The following is a 12159-nucleotide window of genomic DNA, read 5'->3' on the forward strand; positions in this document are numbered from 1 at the left end:
CGGTTAATGGACTTGCCAATTGCGAGTAATTCGGAATGTACCGTTGATAGTACCCCACAAGTCCCAAAAATGAACGAAGGTTGTTTTCGTGCGCGACTGAGAAAATTCTCCAATCGTAGCTATTTTCAGCTCGGCCGGCCGTGTCATGCCCTGACCGACAGCATGGCCCAGATAAGTAACCTCCGGACAACCAAATCTACACTTTTCCGCTTTCATCGTTCAGCCGGCTTCCCTCAACCGTGAGAACACCTGTTTGAGGTACGATACGTGTTGTTCCCAGCTGTCCGAAAAAATTGCTACATCATCAAGGTAAGGCAAGGCGAGCTCCTGCAAGTCATTTAGGACAATATCCATTAACTTAGAGAAGCTAAACGGCGCGTTCTTCAGCCCGAAGCTGAGTGCGAGAGGGGAAAAGTGCCTACAGGCGAGATGAATACGGCATAGCGGCTGGCACTTTCTGAAAGGGGAACTTGCCAGTACCCGCGCACGAGATCTATAGTTGAAATGTATTTAGCAGCGCTATCTCTTTCAATTCGTTCCTCAATGTTGGGTATCGGGTACAGCTGATCCAACTTCCTGTAGTGAACACACGGACGAGGGTCCTTGTTAGGGGTTTCTACGAGTATTAGTGGTGACGTGTAGTCACTCTCAGCGGGCTCAATAACTCCCAACCCTAGCATGCGCTGTATCTCTGCCTCCATCATCTCTCTCTGTCTTGGAGACACCCTGTAAGGCTTTGATCTTACTGGTTCGGTTGATTTCAGCTCTATTTCATGCGTTATTAGTTCGGTTCTACCCGGCCGATCGCTAAATCTGTCGAGATATTCCCCTAACACCTCTTTTAGCTCATCTAGCTGCTCGGGTCTTAGAGCGTGCGAGCTTACCGAGTGTTCTACTACTTCTTCTAGGCCGATTTCAGAGTTGGAGGTCGCCCTATACTCTTTAAACTTGGTACTAGTGCCATACGGCTCTTTGATGGTATAGTTAACGACTCCGCTCCGCTCTACATACGGCTTGATCAAATTGCAGTGATATATCTTCACTTCCTTCCTGCGACCGGGCATTCTCAAAGCATAGTTAGTATCTGAAAGTTTTTGCAACACTTTAACGGGCCCGTCCCAGTGAACTTCAAGCTTGTTCTTTTTTGAACGTTTGAGGATCATTACCTGGTCTCCGGCGTTAAACGTACGAAGCCTCGCATTCTTGTCGTAATAGAATTTGGCGTTCTTTTGAGCTATTCCCATGTTCTTTCCGACTAGTTCTTGGGTTGCGCTTAGCCGTTCCAGCAAATTTAGCACGTATTCAACCACTGTTGGACTCTCCCCTCTTTCCTCCCACATCTCTCTTAAAATTCTCAGTGGAGAACGGAGTGTCCTCCCATACACTGCTTCTGCTGGTGAGAACCCTGTCGCTTCATGTGGAACCGTTCGCAAAACAAACAAAGTTGCCGGCAGACAGTTCTCCCAGTCCTCCTTATGCTCGTAACAGAGCGGACGCAAAACTCGCTTAAGCACCGAATGCCACCTCTCTACACTGTTTGACTGAGGGTGATAGACAGAACTGTGTATTAACTTTACTCCGCACTTCTGCAAGAATGTGGAAGTCAGTGCGCTCGTGAATACTGACCCTTGATCTGCCTGAATTTCGGGTGGAAACCCAAATCGTGCAAACACTGTCAACAGCGCGTCTACTACTTCGGTGGAACTGAGCTCTTTCAAAGGGATTGCTTCTGGAAACTTGGTAGCCGGACACAGCATGGTAAACAAGTACCTGTAGCTCGATTTTGTTTTTGGAAGAGGCCCTACCGTGTCTAATACAAGTCGTCTGAAAGGCTCTGTTATTAAGGGCACTATCTTCAGTGGAGCTTTCATGTCTCTCCTAGTTTACCAGGACGTTGGCAGGCGTCGCATGATCTTACAAAGTTTTCTACGTCTCTGAAACAGCCAGGCCAGTAGTATTCCATAAGCAATCTTTCCTTTGATTTGTTTATGCCTAGGTGGCCAGACCACCCATTTCCATGACAGAGACTCAAAAGGTCCTCCCTATACTTAGTAGGTACGACTAACTGATCTAAAATCCTACCCTTTCGATCTCTGTAGTGCCGATACAACAATCCTCCTCTCTCATGTATCGTCACTTTGCGCCTAGCAATGCCTTCTTTAGCTGTGTCATGTAATTTAGCTAAGCTCTCATCATTCTTTTGCTCAGCTGCCAGTGACTCTCCATCCACACGTAAGAGCTGATCAAAGTTCTTTGAGGCCGGTGATAATAACGACCCTGTCTCACTTGTGAGTGCGTCAGCTTGCTCTTCCTGCAGGCTAGAACTTTGACACTCTAGTGCTACGCTCTCATTCAGCTGGTCAGCTGGCAGGCTCTCCTCAACTGTTCTTTTGCCCCTAGGGCCTAGCTCGGATTCGGGTATTGAAGTTATCGCCTTTTCTGCTTCCGCTGGAGGAGCTTGCGCATTTTCAGTCGAAAGCGCCGCGATCTTACGAGCTTGGCCTCGGGTCAATGCCTGTACTATGCCCTCTTCCAGTTTGAGCCCTTTGTCACGCAGTAACTGATTCGAACGATTCGAAAAGATGTAAGGATACTGCAGTGACAGAAATTTGGAAACTGCATCCCCAGTCTCTAGCTCCCCGAATGGGCCATTGATTTTGACTTTGGCCATGGGCAGACACACGCTGTGTTCTTCTACAACCTGTTTTATCCATGCTACTTCTCCGGTGAAGTCATCTACCGTCACGTAAGATGGATGGACAATGTCCATCGTGGCGGCACTGTCTCTTAGCACTAAGCATGGTTTTCCATCAACTTGCAGGTCGTGAAGATATGGACTTAAAAGTTCCATATTCTCATCTTTTTCCTCCACGTAGGAGAAAACTACGCTAGACTTCCCGCAGTTTACAGCTATATGTCCCATTTTGTGGCATTTGTAACAGCGAATTGGCCTAAAAGATTCGAATTTTCTCTTCTGTTCTTTTTGTGCGGTTTCTCCGTTAAGTTTCTCCTCGCTCTTTTCTGCGAGCTTTTCCGCCATGTCTACAGGCTCCGATCGTCTAGTCTGCGGACCCCTTTTGAACGGAAATGGTTCCCGCGGTCCATTTCGACCGTCCAAGTTTCCGTCCCCGGCGTTCAACTTTCTACGGGTTGCGTACTCTTCGGCTAATTCGGCCGCCCTTTCCACAGTGTTTACATTCCCTCTGTCTTGCACCCACAGTTTCACAGCTTGGGGGATGGTTTTGTAAAACTGCTCTAGACACATGCATTCAATGATCATGCCTCTGCTGTCGTACGCTTTCACGCTTTTAAGCCACTCGACTAGATTGGCCTTTAAGCTATACGCAAACTCCGGATATCCCTCGCTATCTTTCTTGCCTGTGCTCCTAAACCTTTGCCGAAAAGCTTCGGCTGAAAGGCGGTATTTCTTCAGGAGACTAGCCTTAACTTTGTCATAATCATATGCATCCTGTGCACTCAGTCTGGCGATCACTTCCGCCGCCTCACATGGCAACATAGACAGCAACCACTGTGGCCATGTACTCGGGCCGAAGTTCATCTTCTCGCAAGTCCTTCCAAAATTGCATAGGAACAAGCCTATTTCGCTCCCGACCTCAAATGGCTTTAATAGCCTGTCCATGCGGTACGATTCTGCCTCACTTGATCGTCCCAGAGCGCCTTCACTTCCTTTAGACAACTCCAAACGTTTGCTTTCAAGTTCAAGTTGCATTTTTTCTTAACTCGCGATCTTTATCGCGTTCCTCTCTCTCTCTGTTCCGTTCTTCTCTTTCCCGTTATTCTCTTTCTCTGTCCCGTTTCTCTCTTTTTTTTCAGAAGGTCAAACCCCATTTCAATTTCTTCCGCACTGGCCTGTTCGGAAATTAGGTGCAATAATTCCAACTTTAGCATTTCCTTGCGCACATCTAGGCCCAGTTCCTCACCAACAATCAACAACTCGTCTCTCAGCAGTGTCCTTAACTCCATGATTGCTGCCTTACTGCCTTGATTCTGCTCTCTAAATCTAGCTAGGAAAACACAACCTAGCTAACACTCAACAATCTAGCTTCCCTACAGTTCTAAACAGAACAACCACAAAATGAAGCCTAGAGAGTCAAAGGAAGAACCAAGCACTCACCGCAGATACAGCACCATGTCGCAAAGTCTATCTCACCGCTGTCAGCCAGTTGTCAGGATTGGGGGCTCAATCCCGTCGCTCGTCATCCGTTGTCAAGATTGAAGTCCGGCATGAATTCGAAGGAAGCTGGCCGAAACCATCGTCCCGCTTATCCACGCTGAGGACGTTGATGAAGGGAAGAACTGCTTCTCATCGAGAACGAGGATTATGGGTTTATTTACAATATTTATATCAGTCTAACTTGACTGCTTCAGAGAGAGTGTCAGTCCAACATGACTGCACGAGAGAAGTGTGTCGAGCACCCGCACAACAGCAGTTTTTTAAACACTCGGTCCGCCGGTGATACAAGGCGGCGAACCTTCGTGTTTCATCGCAAATTCGCCGCCGCCCCGCAGAACAGTTTATGCACACAAAAGCACACACATTCCGATGGCCGGAGCCGATGGCAGAGGGGAGCCGTTCGGGGAAGCTCGGAGCCATTCTGGGTAGCTCGTTGTCCTGCGTCCCGGTCGGCGCGTGGGAAGCAACAAAAAACGGCTTTCCCGCGGCAGCTCGCGCAAGCGTGGCAGATCAGATCCGCGCTGGGGAGCTCGGGCACAATAGTTCGTCCGCCGAACTCATATCGTCACAACGGCGATGGGGCTAGGGCATGGCGGCGGTTTTCAGCACAAAGCCCGCTTCATCGAACGCATCCTAGGTGAAGCGATGGAGAGTTGGGGATGCGCGTCTTGTTCCCCAGTCGTAATTGGGTGGCAAACCTGCATTGCAGCTCGCCATTTTTAACAGCACCTGTAGGCTCCGTGAATTAACTGTCGAAAGTTATCGCGCCCGCGTCTGGCGTCTTCACCGGATGTTTATCATCCTCTGTGTACGGGGATATAGTCTGCAGAAGAGAGAATGTTTAAGAATGCGGCGATACGGAGGCCTCAGAATGAGAACTATGTGCGCTTGCTCGGGGACTGTCAGTTCCACGAGTGACGTGCACAGCTTGAACTGAGAAGCGCTGTGAAGGCGAAAGACGCGCAGGAAGAAAACAACAAACAGCTTGCCCTATTTGTCTGTATTTCCTATCCAGCACGCGGCTCACATTTAATAAATACTGTTACGAACTTGCGCAAATGTTGGTCCCTAAGCCACTTGCTTGCCTCTTGCATGCAGCCGTCCTACTCGTGCCTAGATAACTGCTATACTGTGTCGTGTGACAATCCGTTAACAAAATACTAGCCAGTTTGGGAAAGCTTGTACTGCAGGCCGGTAGTCAGCATTGTACGATTTCGTGCTGTAGTGCCGAAACAAACATTTCTTTATTCAGTGGATACGCCCAACGAATTGTCGAAGCCTTTTTTTTTGTCTGAGAATCATATTTTACCGTAATACTAACTGAAATTATATTTATGGTCGTTTCATACTCAAAGAATGATAGGAAAAAAAGCTGCACTGAAGCAGCCTGACTAGCCTTTACCGTAACTTAACAAGTGCTAGGGAATTTTACAAAACAAAGGAAATATGTAAACAGGAATAACGTAGCAGTCAGCGAAAGCAGAAGCAGTATAACGCGACCGAATACACGAAAATAACTACAAAGAGTAAGCTGAATTGTAGGTAATCCTACAGTAAAAAAAAATTAGCAATGATGGTGCATAAATTCTAATAACCACTGTTATATTGTGATACATTTTACTTTGCAATAAAAATGACGGACACTTGTGTGAAAGTTGGCCCATTCACAAGGACAGTGATCGAGCATTAGTAATCGGCTCGCATATAAATAAACGTAAATTGTAACTACTTACGGCCATTGTCTTCTACCATCCTGGACTGCGCTTCCCTACTCTTGGTGCCCATTTTGTAACCATGATGGTCCAACGGTTATATAACCTGCACATTACATGACCTGCCCGGCTATATTTTTTTCCCTTAATGCCAATTAGAATATCAGCTCTATCCTTTTGCTCTCTGATCCAAATTGCTCTCTTTGTGTCTCATAACGTTATGCATAATATTCTTCGTTCCATCGCTCTTTGCGCGGTCCTTAACTTGTTCTCAAATTTCTTTGTCATTCTCCAAGTCTCTGCCACATATGTCAGCACCGGTAAAGTTCGCTGATTGTGCACATTCCTTTTCAGTGATAATGGCAAGCTTCCAGTCAGGAGCTGACAATGTCTGCCGTATGCGGGCCAACCCACTTTTATTCTTCTGTAAATTTTCTTCTCATGATCAAGGTTCCATGTGATTAATTGACTTAGGTATACGCACTCCTTATAGGCTCTATAAGCTGACTGGCGATCCCGAACTGTTGTTCCCTTATTCGGCTATTCATCATTATCTTCTGCATATTATTCTTCAACCCCACTCTTGCACTCTCTCTGTTTAGGTCGTAAATCATTTGTTGTAACTCGTCTGCATTGTTGCTGAATAGAACAATGTCATCGGCAAATGTAAGGTTGCTGACATATTCGCCGTGGATCCTTACTGGCAGAGGGGAGCCGTTCCCACTTTCCACTTTAATAGTTTGAATACTTCTTCCAAGCACGCAGTGAATAGCATTGGAGAGATTGTGTCTCCTTCTCTTACCGCTTTCGTTACAGGTATCTTCCTACTTTTCTTTTGCAGAATTAAGGTAGCTGTGTAATCTCTGTAGATATTTTCCAAGATATTTATGTAGGTAGTTTCTATTCCTTGATTACGTAATGCCTCTATGACTGCTGGTATCTCCACTGAATCAAATGCCTTTTCGTAATCTAAGAAAGCCATATAGAGAGGCTGATTGCATTCGCAGATTTCTTGATTACCTGATCTATGACACGTATGTGATCCATTGTAGAGTAAGTTAGGAGAGTTGCGGGCGCTAGTTGGAATCGGTTGGCGCAGGACAGCGGTAATTGGGGATCACAGGGAGAGGCTTTCATGCTGCAGTGGACATAGAATTTGCTGCTGCTGCTGATGATGATGATAAGCAGTGTAATTTTGATTTGTTTTGTTTTTTGCAGCTACTTCGAGGACATATTCGTGATAAGCGGTCAAACAGAGCTTGTGGAAGAGTATGGAGATTACTACAGCTACGACAAGGCACCGAGGGCAAACATATTCAGGCGATACCACACGAACGTCACTGACGTGGAATCCATGACGGCTCTGATGAGGTAATGTAACATGTTCTAGCCACTTTCTTTTACCAATGGCGAGGAAGAGAGATACATAAATAAACAGCATTGTCGTCAATACAGGTGACCTACATAGCGAAATTAAACCACAGCATTCCAACATTGAGAACATTGAGCATCTTAAAGTGAATTTTGACAGGTGGACCTGCCCCCCGTTTTCTTGCTAGGTGTCAGAAAAATAAAATTGCACTGGTTAATCAAAAAGCAAGTTTGTGTTTTGCTCTGGTAGATTCGGATCAACTCGCACCGCGACGGAGCGCTCACCGTTGATCCGCCTAGGAGAGATGGATTTCAGCTGAAGCCCAATGACGCGTCCCCGTCACTTCCGGTTTAGCCGGATGACTCGGCGGTTTTCTGCTGAAGGCCGAAGTGAAAACGCAATATGGCGGAAGGATGCGGGCCCAACTTTCACTGCTCTCTCTGCTAAAGCGTATTTATTTTTCTCTGGTCCATCTGAATTGGGTCACCCCGTTGCTTTTTCGCAGATTCTGCACACCACTCTAGATTGGCCAGTGGAATTGACCATTATATTTCGTGTGCTTTAGGGAAGATGTAGTGGAAGTGAGAAACCCAGAAGCGGCTTAGATGAGGGCGTGATAGGGATTGCCTTCTTCAGTAACGCATCGTCCGTAGCGATGAACGTACGGGAACGTATGCGATAATCACTCATAAAGTGAATAAATAAATTTGACCAAATACTTTTTATTTCGTGACGTTAGACGCAAGTTGTAAATCCGTATTCTCGGACAGTTATGGGAACATATCTATGCGCATGAATTGAATGCACACGACCGCTTTGCGTTTAACTCCGTCGAGGGCCTCGGGTGACTCCAACGCTCTTCGTTGACTTCTACTAAGCACGTGCCCCGGGGCATGGCGATGTCGAAGGGGGGCAGCACCTTCCTGCGCTTTTGGTCCCTGCCATCGCGCCAGAACGTTCTCGCTGGTATGTTTGCCCAGGATTTCCTCTGGTCCCCAAAGTAGTGAAAGGAAATTAAATAAAAACGGGGAAACCCGTACCTATTGATAAGCAATAACGGGTTTAAAGCCGATGAAAACGAAAAAAATTAGTGGTTGCAAAAATCCCAAAGTGCACAATTTGTGATAAAAGCTATTGGGAAAAGAAAACGTGGGCATGGTAAATCCTCATGTCCTAAGGGTCAATGAGCGAGGGCACAAGGCCCTCGTGGAGGACGTTTGTTGAGAAGGAAGCAGGAAGCTAGTGTGAATGATATAGTGCAATTGTCAGGTAGGAATTGGCCGTAAAGAAGATGTCGACGGCAGGCTTGATTCAGCATCAGCAACTCCTCGCCCACGATTCTGGCAACAGAACTCGCAGGCGAGGGAAAACAAGTTAGCATAGAACGAAGAACATGACAGAAAATTAATAAGTAAAGAAAAAAGAACGAGAGAGAAAGAGAAAAAAAAAGGAAAAACAGTATTCCATCTGTGGAATGTGGCTATATGGAATCGTCCTCCAGCAGTGGTCAGGGGTTTGCTGCTGTGGGCCAGGCACGTTGGGCTCACCCGCTACTGGAGCTCAGACTTGAGACGTGGGGCACACGCGGACGCCAGCAACATGGCCCCACGCCCCGGACGTCGCCTTAGCATACACGGCAAACAAGAGTCAACGCTGGCCACGAATGACCCAGCCGGTCACTCGTGGCAGCTCAATGATTTACGAGTGTTCACTGACATTTTTTTAGGGCTGCTGCCTTCTTTGTGAACACGTGGTTATTGCCAAGTTCTTTTCGAACTAGTCGTGGTGTATTTTTGGCTACTTCATTCAGCCTACATACTTGATGCCATATTGCATAACGTTTTGCGCCACCCAACCACGGGCCACCGCTCTTTACTGGAGCATTTGCGATAAATATTTTTGCTCATTGTTGTTTCAGTCATGAGTTGAGCGGTTTGATAGCTGGTCTAGTCAAACGGGTGAAGTGGCAGACAGTTTTGCCACTGATTCAAGTGAGATGATAAACAGAAAAAAACATAATTGTTTTCTCTGGGTTCTTGCACTTTCACGCGTAAACTTAGATAGTATTGTCGCGAATAAGTATACGCATTTCCACTGTAACTCACCAACGTTTATGTCACATCCCTACGCCCATCAGTTAGTCTAGCGTTGCCGTGCATATTTGAACTAGGTGCTTGTTACGGAACAATCTGCGCAGCTCAACAACTCAGTCCCTGAAAACACCCAAGAAAACATGTTAGCGTCCATTTCGGTTTATAAAAGGGTGCTATGTTTGCCCATTAACACCTTCCCGCTTAAAGGGCAAGATTATTTGTTTATTGCGAGGAATAAAGTATTCTTGACGATTTTCGCGAGGAGTAAACGGGATGGTTGTTGCGGAAGGACCGAAATACATTATGAAATAATCCCTAGCAGCTATCGCTGCCGAACTGCAGAGTGAACTATTTTGATGCTCACCAGGTAGCCAGAATTAGGACACATTTTAAAAATGAGGTTTCCTTATTGCAGATTTGGTTTGAGTAGTCGACAAGAATAATATCTCCTATAGCCACAAAAATAGGCGCCGTAGCCATGGTACACAATGGTACAAAGCTGCACTTTTAAGGGCATGCAATATTTTATAATGCACCTCGAAGGGTGGCCACTTCACTGTGGGTTACTATGGTGAGGTGAAGTATGTCGAGAAGCAGTCCTGGGATATTGTGTCAGAAATAGTACCGCAACAACCGTTGGAGTTTTATGACAGGGTGTCGAGCCGAACCATAATCCGAACCGAAAGGTGTACTTCAACCGCAATCGTAGCCGGAAGTGAACCCGAACCCCAACCGATATTCTTAGAACATGCCTACACCCGAACTGAACCTGAGCCCCAAAAATAATAAAGGTTACCGGTTCGGCGCGACACAGTTCAAGCATATAGGGGCGCCATAACGTAAAGATATTTCAAACTTTTCCAATTGTGCAGTCAGCTCTCCAGGATTGGTAAAAAATTGTCGGGCCACCCGCAATTCGCCTTCGCATGCCTGTCACGCGACGCAACGAAAACCGCAATAGCTCCCCGTATGATATTATGTGTACACTCTGATTATGTATTAATAGACCGAACAAGAAAATAATTATTTCTGACTAGGAGCCTTTTCGCCATTAGCCTTTAGCTATTAGTCAAAAGGTTTCGGGCTGCGCCCGCTTCGCCTGTCACGCGACGCCACAAAACCGCGAAAACTCACCACGCCAAAGTGGCGTGTACGCGTTAAAAATGCAATAATGTGCCGAACGAAACTGAATTTTCTCATGAATAACCAGAGCCTGCCTACTTCCGAAAGGAATAAAAGATGACTGCCCGCCGATCGCTCAGCCACAAACTATTGGCACCTGCAGGAGGGCATGAATTTATTTGCGTATAATATGTTTTTTTTTTGCGTGGCAGTATAACGTTATCGAGCTCTTTCGGCGCGTATGCGACATCGCTACGCCAACGTTTCATTGCTGAGGATCCGTTTTAGCCGCATTCTTAACCTTCCGTTGCACGCCGCTGTGATTTTCGACCAGCCACCGCGAGCCAACGGGAAGCCGACCACTTGCAGACGCCGGCACCACCCCACCCTCCTTATCCGGTTGTCTATATTCGCTGCGTTGCCTCGCCCTATCGGCACTTAGCGTGCCCATCGCGCCTTTTCAGCCAATTAGACAAGAAAAACCGCCCAATGTAGGTAGTCTTACTCGTATTTAAATTAAACAAAAGTGACGTCTTATGACCGAGGAGAGCGCTTAATTGGGCTGTTCAGACAAAGCTGAGGGTCACCGCCCGATGGTTGCGTCGGCCGTTACGGAAATTTGACGTCAGGTGATTGGAATAAAAAGATTAGAATAGTTTTAACGCTATAGGACCCAGGATGCAAATAGATGCTAATAATAGGCGATTCTTCGAAGAAATCATTCTTCAGTCGGCGCACCCGTCCAGAACGTCATTACGGGTCACGAGTTGCGTTATGAGCGAGGAAGGGGTAGGCGGTAACTATGTACTGTATGGTATGTCCTGTATCTGCGACAGGTACACGGCTACTTTGGCAGAGACGATTGCACTTCGGGACTGAGCCACGCCAGCTGCGTTCTGAGGGGCAATGCAGAACCGCTGTTTGTGCTGAAGCTCCCGCTTCGACCGTTATGCCAGCTCGCTGCTGTTACTAGATGAATTCTCAAACGCGCAAGCCAGGGCGCACAAAGAGCAAGAAATGTGGTGAGATCAAGCATGGAAATTGGGAAAACCAACCAGTCCATCTGGGAACAAAGAAAAACTGCGCAAAAGAGGACAAGACAGAGAAAGAACCACACGACACAGGCGCAGACTAACAACTGGTTTAATGCTCCAACGCCTCTTTCCTACCAACAACAGAGCGCATGCGCACCAACCACAAAGACCAATGCCGCTATCATGTAGTCAAGCCTAGAAACGCCAACTCCTTGCGGTACAAATGTGTGGAATCCTCACTAACACATTTATCTGGCCCTAATCTCGCGATTTCTAAAGCTTCGATTACTTCACGCTCTTTCTTATCCCTTGCGCGTCCGACAATCTTAGTCCTGCCGAAAAGTGGGCTACAAACTTTGCCTTCATGCCTGCAGGTCTTGCAATGCTTAGGAAGATGCTGTCCTCTAGAATCATCTGGGGAATCGGCATGTTCTAATAATCTAATAATAATGCAGCGGCCTGTTTGTCCAACGTACACGTTGCCACAACTCAGCGGAATCTCATAGATGACATTCGCTCTACTGGGCACAAACTTGTTCCTGTGATTAGTGCTGCACTCGATTTTCTTTTTCCTATCAGGTCTAACTAAATTGCACAGATTGCACAGCTTACAAGGTGCCGAAAAGAGAAC

At 46.7% G+C, this 12159-nt stretch overlaps 1 protein-coding gene across 2 annotated transcripts in view; it reads left to right on the forward strand.

The window, feature by feature from the left end:
* Positions 1 to 12159, forward strand: part of LOC135899468 (putative phospholipase B-like 2) — a 93217-nt gene that overhangs the window by 68381 nt on the left and 12677 nt on the right. For both annotated transcript variants that reach the window (XM_065428740.1, XM_065428741.2), the window contains one exon: positions 7126 to 7278. In XM_065428740.1, coding sequence (XP_065284812.1) covers positions 7126 to 7278 — 153 coding nt within the window. The remainder of the gene's footprint in view (positions 1 to 7125; positions 7279 to 12159) is intronic.

The sequence above is a fragment of the Dermacentor albipictus genome, chromosome 6, assembly GCF_038994185.2.
Source record: "Dermacentor albipictus isolate Rhodes 1998 colony chromosome 6, USDA_Dalb.pri_finalv2, whole genome shotgun sequence".
NCBI lineage: Eukaryota > Metazoa > Arthropoda > Arachnida > Ixodida > Ixodidae > Dermacentor > Dermacentor albipictus.